This window comes from Pleuronectes platessa, chromosome 2 (genome assembly GCF_947347685.1).
Source record: "Pleuronectes platessa chromosome 2, fPlePla1.1, whole genome shotgun sequence".
NCBI lineage: Eukaryota > Metazoa > Chordata > Actinopteri > Pleuronectiformes > Pleuronectidae > Pleuronectes > Pleuronectes platessa.
In genome coordinates, this window is record NC_070627.1 from 15,347,718 (window position 1) to 15,364,579 (window position 16,862).

At 40.4% G+C, this 16,862-nt stretch overlaps 2 protein-coding genes across 2 annotated transcripts; both read left to right on the plus strand.

The window, feature by feature from the left end:
* Window positions 1-1,428: 1,428 nt before the first annotated feature.
* LOC128454148 (protein transport protein Sec61 subunit alpha) lies at window positions 1,429-7,129 on the plus strand. The gene is made up of 12 exons (XM_053437418.1): window positions 1,429-1,591; window positions 2,248-2,315; window positions 2,436-2,501; window positions 3,156-3,234; window positions 3,316-3,447; window positions 3,526-3,635; window positions 4,019-4,172; window positions 4,303-4,463; window positions 4,607-4,804; window positions 4,959-5,150; window positions 5,241-5,317; window positions 5,999-7,129. The coding sequence occupies exons 1-12, from the start codon at window positions 1,585-1,587 to the stop codon at window positions 6,183-6,185; spliced, it is 1,431 nt and encodes a 476-aa protein (XP_053293393.1). The 5' UTR covers window positions 1,429-1,584; the 3' UTR covers window positions 6,186-7,129.
* Window positions 7,130-9,295: 2,166 nt separating this feature from the next.
* uroc1 (urocanate hydratase 1) lies at window positions 9,296-16,662 on the plus strand. Its single transcript, XM_053437406.1, has 19 exons — window positions 9,296-9,598; window positions 10,701-10,831; window positions 11,277-11,370; window positions 11,466-11,525; window positions 11,605-11,733; window positions 11,819-11,880; window positions 12,017-12,083; window positions 12,603-12,746; window positions 12,831-12,919; window positions 13,486-13,548; window positions 13,659-13,838; window positions 13,923-14,020; window positions 14,118-14,190; window positions 14,313-14,502; window positions 14,602-14,700; window positions 14,808-14,907; window positions 15,789-15,870; window positions 15,960-16,059; window positions 16,179-16,662. The coding sequence occupies exons 1-19, from the start codon at window positions 9,473-9,475 to the stop codon at window positions 16,317-16,319; spliced, it is 2,028 nt and encodes a 675-aa protein (XP_053293381.1). The 5' UTR covers window positions 9,296-9,472; the 3' UTR covers window positions 16,320-16,662.
* Window positions 16,663-16,862: the final 200 nt, after the last annotated feature.

Below are 16,862 nucleotides of genomic sequence, written 5' to 3' on the forward strand. Positions count from 1 at the left end.
TGTGTAGTATTCGTTTTACTGTAGTAAAACTGATGTCGGATGTGTTTGTTGACAGTTCAGCTTCAGAAGCTCAGTCTCAGTCTCAGAGTTTTCAGAGGCTGCAATTCTTGAGGTAAATTTAATAGGTCACTGCTGCTCTCTGGTGGACACATGTATGTATTTAATGTAATAGGCTTTATCTGATAATTTAAACAAAAGTAATTTAGAAGTTTGGGTATAATATGTACAATGTAAGCAAAATATTAACAGTAGCAGTAATATAAAAAAAACTCGATTTTTAAACAGGGCCCGTCAAGGTACAGGTACAAATCAGAAAACCTCATTCAGGGTACTTGCTCCCGTTTTTAATTAGGGCCCGAGCACCGACGGTGGGAGGCCCTATTGTATTTCGAAGGATATTTATTTTCCTTTTGGGGCTTTTTCAGGACCTAGACATGCTCAAATTCTTACCAAAGTTTGCAGGAAATTCAAAAGAATTTGAATTCTGGAGTAATTTGAAATGGGTGTGGCAAAATGGCTCAACAGCGCCTTCTAAGGATAAGCCCCTCAGTTAGCTTTCACCGATCTTCACATAAATCGGGACACCTGTGTATTACAGCGCCACCTGCTGGCTACAGGAAGTGACATGTTTCATACTTTGATGGACTGCTCCTGGTTGCTTTACAATATATACTCAAATGAGCTGAGACCAGTCATGGTGAGAATTGTGACATTTCCTCAAACGTGTGTTAACATTGTGGTGCGCGAAGGTTCATCCTTCGCCAAAGGACACGATGTTGTCATAACTCCACTGTGCATTGTCCTATCACCACCAAACTTCTGTCACATGATCAGAGTCCAAGCCTGAACGGCTCTATTTGTCAATATTAATTCAGGGACATGGCGCCACCTAATGATTCGCCATGAAACTGGAAGTACTTTGTAAATCCAATCTGCATTATCCAACCGGCCCCCAAATGCTGAGCCATGATCACAATCCTGACCTGAACAGCTCCGTATATTAATATTAATTCAGGGTCCAGGCGCCACCTACTGATCAGGGTGAAAATGAAGTTGCTGTTACATTGTCCAATTGACACAAATCTGCTCACGCTACATCAGGGCCCCTACTTGGACAGATATATTCTGTGTGCAATAATAGTGATGGCGCCAACTACTGGCAACAGGAACAAAGCATTGTTTTACAACTATCATTTGATTTACGTACAATTTTCTCCTTGTGATCTCCAATTGATAGCGTTGACCGTAGTGAGCAATTAGCATCCACGGATCGACGTTGAGTAACAGACGCAAAAAGTGAAGCCTTTCTCCTCTTGTATTTTATTTGACTCTTGTATTTGGCTCTCATTTTGTATTTGACTCTCATATTGTGTTTGACTCTCATATTGTGCGTTTGCCTCTTCAGACGTCCTGCCGGTGGAGCTGTGTGTAGTGGTGACGTGTCTCTAAAGTTTCCCCTCCTCTCTCGTGCTGCTGCCTGACGAGCCTCACATTGACTGTGGCTCATTGAAGCAGCAGCAGCAGCAGGAGCAGAAGGAGCAGAAGGAGCCGACTGGTGGACGCTGTGGAGCCTTCAGACACATCATGGGCAGTGAGTATCTCCTCTTCACTCCTCCTGTGTGACACTGGAAACTACAGCTTCTTCTACAATAACCCACACCACGGATTAGGGCTGTTTTAACTACTTGGTTCGCTAACTGTGTGAGGGCTGGCTGTGTAGTAGCAGGCGGCTAGCTTGCGTTGCTAACTAGCTAGCTGAACATTTGCCTTTGTGCTAGTATTATGAGCCATTTCCGATCAGGAAACGTTTGTGAATTGAGTGAAGGCTGGGTTGTATTCCTATAAGCCGAGTTTCTTGATTGTAGTGGGATTGTGTTTGATTTTGTTCCCCGCTGGCGTCTGGACACGTCTCGTAAGCTATCTTGCGAGCTAACCAGCTAGCCTCTCATTCAAAGACATTGACAGTCTAGTGATGACGACGCACAACAGCGCCGGTATTGTCTCGAGCTCAGGATCGAAATCGTCTGCCTTCTCTTCTCTGTCAACACGTCACAAGTGTAATGTAAAGAGCTAGAAGATCAACAGGGGACATTATGATACAAAAACCCACTGTGCGGCGTTAAATCTCTTCGGTTTTGATTTGTGAAAGATCGAATTGGACTTGAGTCCGCCCCCCATTCACTGCCACGTCTTCCTGACGACCAGCTATTATTTCCCCGTTCAACTCTCATCTCTGCTTGTTTCCAGTCAAATTCCTAGAGGTGATAAAGCCTTTCTGTGCCGTGCTGCCAGAGATCCAGAAACCCGAACGAAAAGTGAGTATTTTTTAATCACATCCACGTTTTATTCTTTTATAGCAGTGCATTTATTTTTTACTTTATGCTGGCTTTGCATTAGCTGCAGGATAAACTTGTGGTAATGTGCTTGACCGACAGATCCAGTTCAGAGAGAAGGTATTATGGACTGCCATCACTCTCTTCATATTCCTGGTGTGTTGCCAGGTAAGTGTCACCATCCCTCATTCCTCCATAGTATCTTGCCTCCGTCATCTTCAGTTGTGTGATGCCTTTGAATAGAAAAACAATTCAATCATTGACTGTAACACTTGAGTGATTCAATCATGTTATGTCACCACCAAGTCTTTGACAGACCTATGGTTGACTATTCTCTCAATCTATGGTGTTTATTTAGCATGTTTCATCCAAATTGTCATAAAATCTGATTAAGGGCAATCAAGTTATTCCTTGATTTGGGTCATTGATACTAGAAAAGCACTCTATAAATACTGATTATTTACAATTTGTCTTAAATGAGTAAATTGTTTCTATTAGATGAAAAACGTAAAAGTCGATTTAGGGTGATAGGTAACTGAGAGAAAACAGTGTTTTTTCTCAAAGTGTCAACTAGGAATGTCTGATGCTTTTGATACATTTAATGAATTAACTGTTGCTTTTCTGACAATATTGATTAGTTGTTTAATAAACGTGTAGTTAATAAACTGTAGTGAAATTGGGAACACACATTATGAGAATGACGTCTGTGTCTGCACAATAGTCAAACTATCCAAACTGAAATATCACGTACAGGCGAGTTTTCTTTGATTGCATCTTTTTAAATCAATTGTTGTTAATATGACTTACACTTTTTTCCTCCAGATCCCTCTCTTTGGGATCATGTCCTCAGACTCCGCGGATCCCTTCTACTGGATGAGAGTAATTCTGGCCTCCAACAGAGGTATATTTCAGCTAACAGCAAAATAAAATATAAAATGCACATCTCCCCTCCTGCTGAACTAACTCCCATATCTCCCTGCAGGTACGCTGATGGAGTTGGGTATCTCGCCTATTGTCACCTCGGGCCTGATCATGCAGCTACTGGCCGGAGCTAAGATCATCGAAGTCGGAGACACACCAAAGGACAGAGCCCTCTTCAATGGAGCTCAGAAATGTAAATATACTCTCATCATTTGTAAAAACTTGTCTTTACTATGAAATTCATGGACTAATGTTAGTTAATGATTTTCAGTGTTTGGAATGATCATCACCATTGGTCAGGCCATCGTATATGTAATGACCGGCATGTATGGAGATCCCTCAGAGATGGGAGCTGGAATCTGTCTGCTCATCATCATTCAGGTGAGAACCAATCCAGGAGCCCTTTGGCTATCTTATGCATTTAAAATAAAAATATTATAATGTGATAACACCGCATTAAAAACTAAGATTTGGATCATGACTACATTTTTGTTTTATGTCTTTTTCAAATTATTTAAACTTACATCCGTTCAGCTTGTGTTTCCCAAATGTTAGATTAATTGTGTTCACTCACAAAGTAAAATATGTTCCAGTATTACTTTGTTTGCCTTTAAGGGGCATATAATATATACAATTATAAGAACAAATGGTTCTCAGAATCAGCAGCTGCGGCTCCAAAAAAAGTGAATAAATGGATAAGTGAAACAGTTTCACGTGACTGTCTCTTTACCGACTGACTGTATCTATGGTGTCTTCTTCTTCAGCTGTTTGTAGCTGGGCTCATTGTGCTGCTGCTGGATGAGTTGCTCCAAAAGGGTTACGGTCTTGGTTCAGGAATCTCACTGTTCATTGCCACCAACATCTGTGAGACGATCGTCTGGAAGGCCTTCAGCCCCACGACTGTGAACACTGGAAGAGGTAACAGGCCACAAAGTGGTTGTAAATATTTGTGATATTTAAAAGCCACCCTAGTCATTAATGCAATCCTGCTGCTATACTGCAATCTGCAGAAATGTGACTCTCGTTTGTGACTTTTTGTGTTTTCTAGGCACCGAGTTCGAGGGAGCAATAATTGCTCTTTTCCATCTGCTGGCGACTCGTACAGACAAAGTGCGCGCTCTGAGAGAGGCGTTCTACAGACAAAACCTGCCAAACCTCATGAACCTCCTCGCCACAGTATTTGTCTTTGCTGTAGTGATATACTTTCAGGTGAGTCGCTGATATATCTTTTGTGCTACTTCACTATAAACCTGCTTCCGTTTTTTAAAAGCTGAAGAATTTAGTAACATATTCAGGAGATACTCATGGTTCATTTATTCACTGCTCTCCTACACATTTTCCTTTTGTCATAGGGATTCAGGGTGGATCTGCCCATCAAGTCCGCTCGCTACCGTGGCCAGTACAACACCTACCCCATCAAGCTCTTCTACACCTCGAACATACCCATCATCCTGCAGTCTGCTCTGGTCTCCAACTTGTATGTTATCTCCCAGATGCTCTCCACGCGTTTTAGTGGCAATTTCCTGGTTAATTTGCTTGGAACTTGGTCTGTAAGTATACATTTAATCTGAGTGTTTTACACAAGTTTCTGTTCAGTTTCTTGAAAGAATGACTCTCCATAACTACTTGCTAACTTACTAGCTTTCGTGACCTCATATTCTGCCCATTAAAGCATGTATTTCTTTTATCTTCTCATGTTTATAGGACGCAACGTCAAGTGGCCCAGCCCGTGCCTATCCTGTGGCTGGTCTCTGTTACTACCTCTCCCCACCAGAGTCGTTCGGCTCAGTTCTAGACGACCCGGTTCACGCTGTCATCTACATCGTCTTCATGCTCGGCTCATGTGCATTTTTCTCCAAAACCTGGATTGAAGTCTCTGGCTCATCTGCTAAAGATGTAAGTTGTAGATCTTACTGAATAGTTGATGGTGTTAACAGTCCATTCCAAACAGACTTCTTCAAAACTCTGGTCTTTATGTTCAACTAGGTGGCAAAGCAGCTGAAGGAGCAGCAGATGGTGATGAGGGGACACAGAGAAACCTCCATGGTGCATGAACTGAACAGGTAAAATCCTAAATCTACGTCTTGTACACATTTATTTTTGCTTTTCTTTTACACACTTCATTAGCTGCATTAACCACACATGGTACAAATGTATCAGCTAGAATGGTTCTAAGCCATCATCATGAATCTACATGATCTAATCCTCTGTCTCAATAAGTAAATAGAGTCAAATAAAACCGTTCACAGAGAAGCACTTTGCTTTGCAGGCAATAGTCCAACACAATACATATCATACACAGATCCATCACACCTTCACCGATTTTTCCTTGAAATTATCTTCTACAAGATTTAGTTTGTTGTTTGAGAGCCATGTGTAAAAGTTTCAAACTTGAGTTACAAGCTAATTCGAGGTAGTGCAACATTCCAAGAATGCAACTACTTTTCTTATAACTGATGTTCCCTCAGTTCTCTGCAAATTCCTCAATTGGGTGTGAATATACACAATTTAAAGGAACAGTTCAATATTTTTTAAACTGCTTTTGTCCAGGATAAATATTTCTTTATCCAGCTGCAGTAGCGTCATATTTAACAGACAGACATGAGGCTGTCCTCATTTAACTCTCAGCAAGGACTCTAGTAATACCAAAATGTCAATCACAATCATCAGAAATGTATTAAATAGCCTTTCTACTAGAAAATGTTGTGTATTAATATTGTCACTCTCCTGTTGTTGCGTTCTAGGTACATTCCTACGGCTGCTGCCTTTGGTGGACTGTGTATCGGTGGTTTATCGGTGATGGCGGATTTCCTCGGAGCCATTGGCTCTGGCACCGGTATCCTGCTGGCCGTCACCATCATCTATCAGTACTTTGAGATCTTTGTTAAAGAACAGAGCGAAATGGGCAGCATGGGGGCCCTGTTCTTGTAGAAAAGCCAATATCCTCCACCTTCAACCAACTTTTTATTCGGACCATCATCAACCTTGCAATATATTTTCCATCCATGTGAAGCACCTCCATCGTCAGCTCTCCAGTTTCAGGATAGTGCTTGAGGAACCTCCTTAGGAATCTCTGTTGAAACAGGACGTTGGTACAACTCCACAGCTTGTTGCTCCCTTTACATATCTTCCAACGTATCTTCTCAACAAAACAAAACAGACATTTCAGTTTTATTTCAACAGGTTTTCTAACTGACTCGAGATCAAAGCCCTCCATGTTTCTTGTTAAGGCTTCATTTGGGTATCAAATGAAGTCCTGTGGGAGTTTGGTTCTTATTTCAGATTGACGTGAGCGCTTCAGTATGCAGGCACACTCGACTTGGAGGATGTTGATCAACTGCCTGCTGTGTGCGTACAAGCCACGCTACCATCTGTTTCATGTTAATTTAGTTTTCACTTTTACTCTCAACTTTATTTTATTTTTCTCTTGACCTGTCATTCGGGTAAAAGTGTGGAAGAGAAGCTGAACTTTCAAGACTCTAAGTTGTGTACTGTACATTTTTTTGTGACTCTGTTTTAGGTTTTTATTTGAGCAGGGTCTTGTAAGAAGAGGATGTGAAGCTCATATTGGGCTCCAGCTGTCAAATGGAACTGTTCATGTTATGACTGTGAACCATTCAAAATAACACTCAGTCTTAATGTATGGCATTTCCAGGGAGCTACAGTATTAACACACGTCACATTCACTCTTGTTACCCATGTTTTGTTTTGATTTTTAATTGTTTGCTTTAAGCATTCTTTAATTAATCACTTTTTCTGACGCAACATATTATTATTTCTGTACATAGGCCATGCATTGAAAACATGTTGAGTTCGTATTAAGTGTAAGATAAAATCTTTTGAATATGTAAAAAATAAACACATTTCAGAACAAACTTATATAAAAAAAATATTTGTGGATCAAGACTTTTACTTGGCGTTGCTTAAGTTGTGTCTCCTATTACACTGAAGCAGTTGATACCTTGACACATTTTGATGTCTCCAGGCTCTGTTGAACACGGCTCAAAATACTTCAAGGTACTTTATGTTCTTTGACTTTAGAATAACATTTGATTTCTTGTGCTATTGGACTCAATACAATAGGTCAGCTTTGAATTTGGGCACAACAAATAGACAATATTTAAGAAAAGTATTTGTCCTGGTGATCACAATTGAATTATATCTGGTATTTTATTTCAATATGTATATTGTTGTCCCTTTAATTGTGATCTGAAGTACATGAGAACACATTTTTGTGAAATTCAGGAGTCATTTGAGTGAAAAGTTAATGTTTTTATCATGTATCCTGTGATTTCTTTTTTAAATATCACAGTATTGAAGAAGATTATATTCACCTGCCTCTGAATTGATCTGGAGTGGTAATCAATTTGATTCAATTGAATTAACTAGCAACTATATTCAGATTATCAGAATTGCTACATCTTTTTTAAAGCGATAATGTTGAGCATTAGCTGGATCTAACTCCTTGAATATCAAGACCTTCAGTGCTTCTCTTTGTCATATTTGACAGTATTTGAGTATCTGTGGGTGTCAAACTTTTGGACTAAACAGGAGATTTTAGGGTGTTTACGTGACCTTCACTCTAGTTTCTGACATTTTATAGACCTAACTTGGATAGATAATCTTCTGATTAATTAATAATGAACATAATGTTTAGTTGCATGTCTAAACTGAACATTTCTAAAAACATTGATGACAGGCTTATTGTTTTGGATACCTCTACATTTTTCCTACTTATTCTCGTTAGAAATATAAATATTGTATTTATAACAGAAGCTATTCATAATGTTAATTTCTCTTTTCAAGAATACCCTGTGCTACAATTTCTTAAAGAAACTGTTGAACTAAAAACATAATATTGCAAGAAAGGAGCTGCACATAAAAAAAAGAAATCTGTTTTCCGTATCATCTTTTGAAAGACTGTTGTGACTGGTTTGCCCTGTGGGAGGAAGCAGTGTGCCAAAGAACGTCACCGGAAACCCAAAGAGAAGAAGAAAGTGAAACAACATGAAACTCAAACAATTTCAATAAATAATTATAACGACAATAAAACCAATATACATCACAAGCTTTTTAAGATGTGTCTTAAGAAGGCTCTGTCTCCTTAAGCTTTCCAGCCTATACATCAGAATGGTAAGTGAGACACAAAAACAAAAAGCTTAGAAAATAGAGAAGAAATGTATATATTAAACAGCAACTCACGTTTTGGGCTATCGACCTGTCACAGTAAATAACAAAAGCAGTGTTTGTTTATATTAGCCCCTTTCCGTGTTTCGAGGTCTTGACCCCCTGGTTGGGAAACACTGGACTAAAACACCTAACTGTTTCATCAAGTGGTTAAATTGACCTGTCACAGGATCAAAAATCTGATAATGTCAATGACGTATTTGAGGAGTGAGGAGATGATTCTGTCCTCAGGTTATATAGGGAATCTTGTGGAGTTTAAAAAACCCTGCTTAACCTTTCCTCCTCTTTCATCCTAGATCTGGCTCCTCCCAGCGGGGACATCAACTGGAACTTAGCTCGTCTGCGTGGATTAATAAGTGTTCCTTGTGTGATGAAATTTAAGGACACCATTTCCATTTCTGTAATAAAGAAGAAGGTTCCTGACTGTCTAGAGCAGATCTACCCACATGAATATGAGAAGGAAACTAAATCCAGAGAGTTCAGTTGCAAGCTAGTAATGAGCCTTCGCAGAACCATGGAGACAATGATTTAAAGTCTTGCTGGTATTGTTAAAAGGAAGGAAAATGCTTTTTGAGAAAGTATCAGAATTTGTTTTATTTACTCTCACAGTGTGGAGAAGTGTGCTTGTTCTGTCCTGCACTGAAATACACAGTGAGTGCCAGAAACACTGAAGAGCAGAATAACAGCATTTTACATGATAGCTGTTGACCTGTCCAAAGGTTCCGGCATCCCTTTTGGTTTAACTGAGTTACATGTCAGGGGTCAGAGGTCTGTGGTTTTTTTCCAGTGAAGCATGTGCCGCCTCGAACTCCCTCAGAGATCAATAATTACCAAACCTCCTTTTCTATCAGAGCTGTGCCATTGGTGGATTGTGGAGGGCAAAGACTACCAAAAAGCCAATGGGGCGAAGAGGGTTCGCCCTCAAATCCTGACAAGATCCCAGTTTTCCTTTTCCCTCTCTCATTTGCTGTGAGGGTGAGACCTGCCTGATTTCTGTCTCCAGTTCTGAGCAGTAGAAACGAGCCAACAGGATGTCAGATTTAAAGGAGCTATGCAGTGGTTTACCTCTGGACCCTTTGCCACCTAACCGGGGAAGAGACCCCAATGTGCCACATGCACCCATCCGCACCCCGAACCTCACAGCAGAGGAGGAGCGGGTGAGTTTTCTGTGCATCCACAATTTTCCTATCTTCGCTAGTAGTAATCTAGATGCACTTAATGATATGATGACTTTTGTGTTGACAACGGTGCAAGTGTAACATTTTATTTGAGGCACTCAACATCCCTCATGGTTTATATAACGTTGATAATGGCTACATCTCATTTTCTGTCGGATCTCTGACACTTTTGAATAATTATAATAATAATTATTGTCATGAGAGATACTTTTTTGGTGTCAGGATTACATTTCCTAGCGGGCTGAATGTGGCCCAGAGGCCGGTGGTTCTTCATGCTTGTCTTACTGACAAACCTAAATGCAACCGAGCTGTCATTGATGTTTTTAATAATACATACTTCAAGAATAAAAACACCATCAAAAAGAAAAGAAGGCTACCAGTGACAGTATTATGAAGTGACCTGTGATCTGAACAGGCTTGCAGCTCACTGGTAAATCAGACTGCTCTGTTATAAATGGATCAGATCCAAGAAACACCATTATGCCACACTGTGTACTCTGTCTGATTGCATCATCACAGTTTGCTCATGGGCTGCCTGAAAAATGGATTATTCTCCAAGGTCCTCAACTGATTTCACAAACTCAGAGTAAAGGCCTCAGTCAATAATTAAGAGAGATACAGGGAGTTTGTTGGACCCTCTATGTATTTTAGGAAGAACAAAGAAAAAAGTTAAGTTCCTCTCATCTGTCTGACTTTGGAAGGACAGCAACAATTAGACTATTGACCTTATTCTGAATAAGATATCATTTTGATTTTGATGTTTTCATGAGTTGCAAGTACAATATTCTGTTCATACTCCTGTTTACATATTACAGAGAATAGTTAGATAATGATTTCAAGCTGTTTGTAATGTACACGTCAGTGTCACAAAATGCTGTGAAGACTCCAATAGGAGGTTAAAAATGAATATGATGAAGATCACATGTCTTCATTTGATTATTGCTAATCCTGTGTATGACTTTTGTTTGGGTTAAGGTAATCTGTTTAGATCGCAGTGATTTATTCCGATTATTAATATTGCTTCATTTGTTAACATTGGCACTGAGCTCACCAATCTATTGTAAATGCCTCTTCCCTGTAGTTGGCGTTGAGAAATGCGCTGCGTTATTTTCCTCCCTCTCACCACGCATCTCTCGCACCTGAATTTGCTCAAGAGCTGCGGCAGTATGGACACATCTACATGTATCGCTTCTGCCCCACGTTACGCATGAGGTAAGGCAACCTGAGGATGAGAGCCTGACTGATCCTGGGCTCTTTTATATTCATAAATATATTAGTTGGTATTTATTTTACACTTAACAATACACAGAGATCGGAAATTCATCCTTTTGGTTAATAATGGTCTGTGACACAGGAATGTCCAGAGTCACTAAACAGTTTCCATGATGAAACAGATGAGACAGATAGAGCAAATACAAAATATGATCAGAAAAGTTCGGAAACCTAGATCAGATCATTAAAAAGTGACCGATAAACACAAAGAATAACTAGAATGACTCTCAGTGAAGCAAATACCTCCACCAAGGCCCAACAGCCCTTTTGAATTCTGTTAAAGATATACTGAACGTTATATTGATATTGATTTTTTCTCATGATGGCTTTGTCTAGTTTCTTTGTTCCACCATAGTCACAGTGTCAATTCTGTCTGTCTCCTCAGGGCGTACCCCATAGATCAGTACCCGTGCCGCACACGTCAGGCAGCCTCTATAATGTTGATGATCATGAACAACCTGGACCCAGCTGTTGCTCAGGTGAGCTTCGTCCACTTCTTGTATTACTATAGTCAAGTTCAATTCGATGGATCGTTTTACTCCTTAAATTTGTTGTGTTTTTCTGTATTGTTCAGTTTCCCCAGGAGCTCGTCACCTATGGAGGCAACGGACAGGTGTTTAGTAACTGGGCCCAGGTAAGCCCTGAAGCCATGCGTGATTTCCTTCTAGTCTAAAAGATGCAGGTTAATGATTTGTGCGTTTGTGTGTGTGCAGTTACACCTGGTGTTGCATTACCTGAGCGAGATGACAGATGAGCAAACTCTCGTCATGTACAGCGGCCACCCCATGGGCCTGTTTCCCAGCCTGCCCTCGTCACCTCGAGCCATCATCACCAACGGCATGGTAACTCTGCACCACACACATCTGACTCCAGAACGTGACACACTGATAGATGAAGAGTTCACTCATCTTCTTTTGCTTCACGCAGGTTGTTCCAAATTACTCCTCCAGAGACCAGTATGAGAAGATGTTTGCTCTCGGAGTTTCAATGTGAGTTTTAAAGGTGCTTTGCTGCTGCTGGTTTCTATTTGTTATTGGGTAGGGTGAGGATTATGTCAGAAAAACCTTTCCATATGGAACCTATTATGAGCATACAATAAACTGTTCTTTTATTGTGTAATTTCAGGTACGGTCAAATGACAGCAGGCAGCTACTGCTACATTGGACCTCAGGGGATTGTTCATGGCACAATGGTTTGTGAAATTACAAAAAGTAAATGTCCAAACACTTTATGAAAATATGGATTGCTCTAAGAGGATATATTATTATGGTGTCACCAGGGTTGTCACCATACCATAATTTTATACTTCGATATGTTATTGGTATAAAATAACGAGACTCAATACCATAATAAAACGAAAAAAGGTCCAAGGCACATGAATAGTTTTTTTTAATGACCAGGTTAATGTCTTTTGTTCAGGGGGAAACTGTCCGAGCTCTTTTTCCATGTAATTCCGAAAAATATCGAAAAAGTATCGACACTTTTGACAAACCTAGGTGTCTCAAGATAATAACAAAACTCTTAAAATATATATTATTAATATTCGTTTTTTCTTAGACATTTTTCTCACAGCTCAGATACATCCGTTTTCTGTAATGACATGTCACGTGTCCAAAAGAGCCACTGCTTGTAATCATAACAGTTGATGTACATAGATGTAGTTTGTAGTTCCTCTTATAAATGTTTCAAAGTTGTTTCCTTGTCTGTGTAGCTGACGGTGTTGAACGCCGGCCGGAGGTACCTGGGCTCTGACGACTTGAGTGGGCGTGTCTTTGTGACCTCTGGGCTGGGGGGCATGAGCGGAGCTCAGGCTAAAGCTGCCGTCATCGCCGGCTGCATTGGCGTGATTGCAGAGGTCATATCCTGTTAATACTGACTGCTGAGCCAGAATTAAGGAAGTCCTGTGTGTCAATGTCATAGAATCTGTTTTTCTGTGTAGGTGGATGAGGCTCCTCTTAGAAAAAGACATGAGCAGGGCTGGTTGATGGAGGTCACCAGCAGCATGGAGCACTGCATTCAACGCATCAGGTAGGAAAAGATATCGAGATTTATTATGAATTTCCATATATTATGCAAGGCCCAACAGTTTCTTTATGAAACCACATTTAAATTTACAAGATTTAGATTTGATGTGGATCTGCACTACCTTACACACACTCTTAAATATCAGTTCCCTAAATCAGTCTTTTTTTACGCACACCAACATTTTTTGGGTTATTTTTTTATCAATAAACAGTGTTTTTTGCATAATTCTGCTAACTAACAGACAGACTAAGTGTAAACAACAGTGAAAACTTAATGGACGATGGACACATTGTAGACATGGCAAATTGAACTGCAAACCACTATACAATACAGCAACAGAGCAAAATATAAAGTTAGAGATCTATGTTTATCCTCATGTTTTTTATTTCAAATATTAACAATTAATTACTACTGCCGAATAAATAGAGATTAAAAACAATTTATATTTAACTTTATTAACATTTGAAAAGTAGAAGTATGACATAACATTAAACTACTGTAAATGTAAGTGGATCAGTCCACCGCAGTGACCAGAGACAATTCCACAATGTTATTATTTTGTTTCTCAGAGACTCCAGGAGCTCCAAGAAGCCCCTCAGTCTGGGTTACCATGGCAACATCGTTGACTTGTGGTGAGTGAGAGCTCAAACGCTCACATCTGCAGCTTCTACACAACGAAGGCACCACTTATATTAAACTCTTGCTATCTTTTCCTGCACTTCTCCTCCGCTCCTCTAACCAGGGAGAGACTTCAGCTGGAGTACGAGAGGACGGGGGAGCTGCTGGTCGATCTGGGTTCGGACCAGACCTCCCTTCACAACCCATTCAACGGAGGCTACTATCCAGTCCAGCTCAGCTTCCGTCAGGCAAACCAACTCATGTCAACCGATCCTCAGCGTTTCCGAACCATGGTCCATGAAAGGTTAGATGACCACACTTTCCTGTAGATGTTTTCCTCCATTTGTTTGTCCATGAAGCTAAAATATTGTGTCCTGCACGTTCACAGCCTCAAGAGACAAATAAAGGCAATCAATAAGCTCACTGATGCTGGCATGTTCTTCTGGGACTATGGCAACGCTTTTCTCCTGGAGGCAAAAAGAGCTGGTAATTGATTATAATACATTGTTATTATAATGTCATTATTATCACTCGGTCCATGTCAGAAAACAATAATGAGAGTCGTGTACTTTGTTCTGTGTAGGGGCAGAGGTAGAAAAGGTTGGAGGTGGAGCGACAGAGTTTATTTACCCTTCTTATGTTCAGCACATTATGGGGTGAGACACTTCCTGACTTATTTGATTTAGTATCGACCCAGTAAAGCAAAAAAGACTGAGACATTATTTTCTTCTCCTGATGAACTGACAATCCTCCTGCTCTCCTTCTTTCTTCACCACAGAGACATCTTCTCTTTGGGCTTCGGCCCGTTTCGCTGGGTGTGCACATCTGGCGACGCCCAGGATCTCGTCGTAACAGATGACATCGCTGCTACCGTCTTGGAGGATATTAGTGCCAACGTGACTGATCAGATCAGGCAGCAGTACAACGACAACATACGTTGGATCAGAGAAGCTGGCAAACACAAAATGGTCCTTAATTACCAAAACCATCACCTATGTACATACTTTTCTCACAGTGCAAATCTGCCTTATTCAGAATTAAATCGTACGAGTTGTGTTTTTGTCTAGGTCGTGGGATCACAAGCCAGAATCCTCTACTCTGACCAGAGAGGAAGAGTCGCGATTGCTCTAGCGATCAACCAGGCTATCGCTGATGGAAGAGTTTCAGTAAGTGGCTGCTAACTAGATTGGCTCCTGAGCACAGTGTGTTTGCACGACATCAAAGTTGTTAGTGGAGTTGTTCAACAGTGTGTTTTGTTGATTCTCTCACTCAGGCTCCTGTGGTTATCAGCAGAGACCATCATGACGTCAGTGGCACAGACAGCCCCTTCAGAGAGACCTCTAACGTTTATGACGGATCTGCCTTCTGTGCAGGTATGTGCACTTCACTGTATGCAACTGAGGACTGAGGATACAGTTTGCAATGATAATTTGTCAACTTTAGATTGATGGATTTTGAACACCACGATAGCATGAACACAAATAAGACTCAGCTTCAGGGTTCTGTGGACCGAGTTCAGCAGCCGGTCTTTACTTTCCCTGGCAAAGACCATTACTACAGGTCACTTTAACAGTACAAACAGTACAAAGCTGCAACCAGCATCACCACAGGCAAAGTGTTTGTTATCAGGTTAATGCTTTGTTCTGTAGACAAAGATGTAAGATGAACTGTATTAGAAAAACTGACCATTTGATGCCTTGAAAGCGGAACCTCTGGAGATTTTGTGACTAATGATTTGAGTCATCAAACTTTAAAGGTTCAGTGTGTAAGATTCAGGCGAAAGGGATCTATTTGCAGAAACAAAAAATTAAATAATCCTAGTGATGTTTTCACTATAAAAAACTATAAGAATTGTTGTTTTCTTTACCCTTGAATGAGACCTATATATGTACATTGGTAGCTGTTCCTCTTTACGCAGGATGTTTTTTACAGTAGCCCAAACTGGACAAACTAAACACCTTTTAAAATGTTATGACAACTGAAGTCTGCCTCAGGTTATCTTTAATGTTTGGAAGGGGAGGGTGATGTGAGGGGTATTCAGCTGCAACATGGCACTTCACCACTAGATGTCACTAAATTCCACACCCTGAACCTGTAAAGCAGGACTAGAATCCACAGATCTACTTCGAGTATTTACTGACATGAAAATAACTGTGACTGAGAATTTACCAACAAACTCAAAATCTTACATCTACTTTACCCCTTTCCAGCGTTTCTCTTGATTTATATAAAGCTCTTAATGTCTTCCCTTTAGACATGGCTGTCCAAAACTTTGTTGGTGATGCATTCCGAGGCGCTACATGGGTCGCGCTGCACAACGGTGGTGGGGTTGGCTGGTAAGGCTTCCTGGGTTTTCAGTTAATAGTCACTCTTGTGAATTTTCATTATGATTCGTCAAAATCATTGACCTATATGTCACCTATAGGGGTGAAGTAATGAATGGAGGCTTTGGCTTGCTGCTGGACGGCTCTGAGGACGCAGCAAAGCGTGCCAGTCTGATGCTGAACTGGGATGTCTCCAATGGGGTGAGCGTGTAGGGAGAAGAGAGGCTCTGTTAAATCCAGCCTCACTCATTATTTACAATCTGCTCAGATTTGCAGATCATTGCTGACTGACTGGCACAAATCTGTGCATCTCTGTGCAGGTGGCTCGTCGCTGCTGGTCTGGAAACACCAATGCCTACGAGACCATCCAACGCACCATGGAGGAGAACAGTCAGCTGCGTGTCACCATGCCCTTTCCTGTGCAGGATGAGCTTGTGTTGGACCGTGCCCTGCAGGCCTAGCTAACACTTCAGCACAGGATACCAGTCATCGGAAGCCACAGAGCAAAGGAATAAAGTTGTAATCACATCATCACATGTTTTCATGTGATTCAATCAGTTTTGTCTCATACTACAGACAGTCAGAAATCACCAACAAAAATGTTACATATAACCTGCAAATTTTTTGCCAGTCTTATAGTAGTTAATAAAGCAATGACAATGTTACACAAATAGTTTGCTTTGAATACAGATAATGTCTAACAGGGTACAATATTGTGCTCGCTGTTTTAATCATTTAATGTATAAGAATGTATTTTTTATATTTTGTGTTGATAATTAAACTGCAAGTCTTTATAAATTATAACTCTGATGATGTTAGATTCATTTGTGTGTAGATCTACAAAAAAAATCAATCAAGACAAAATGTGACAGCAAAAAGTCTGATTTTATTTTTTAATTATGCATTTTATATTATAACAAGAGATTTAGTCATACACATTCTGGGGCCAAAGCCAAGATTAGACCAAAACTACAGGTTGGATTTTGTATGTACACAGACTTGTT

Coding starts and splice junctions, on each gene's coding strand:
- LOC128454148 (XM_053437418.1), top strand. Junction 2,316..2,435: donor TCCAGAAACCCGAACGAAAA/GTGAGTATTTTT, acceptor CTTGACCGACAG/ATCCAGTTCAGAGAGAAGGT. Junction 4,464..4,606: donor CTGTAGTGATATACTTTCAG/GTGAGTCGCTGA, acceptor CTTTTGTCATAG/GGATTCAGGGTGGATCTGCC.
- uroc1 (XM_053437406.1), top strand. CDS start 9,473: ATGTCAGATTTAAAGGAGCTATGCAGTGGTTTACCTCTGGACCCTTTG. Junction 13,839..13,922: donor CGAACCATGGTCCATGAAAG/GTTAGATGACCA, acceptor GCACGTTCACAG/CCTCAAGAGACAAATAAAGG. Junction 14,701..14,807: donor TCGCTGATGGAAGAGTTTCA/GTAAGTGGCTGC, acceptor TCTCTCACTCAG/GCTCCTGTGGTTATCAGCAG.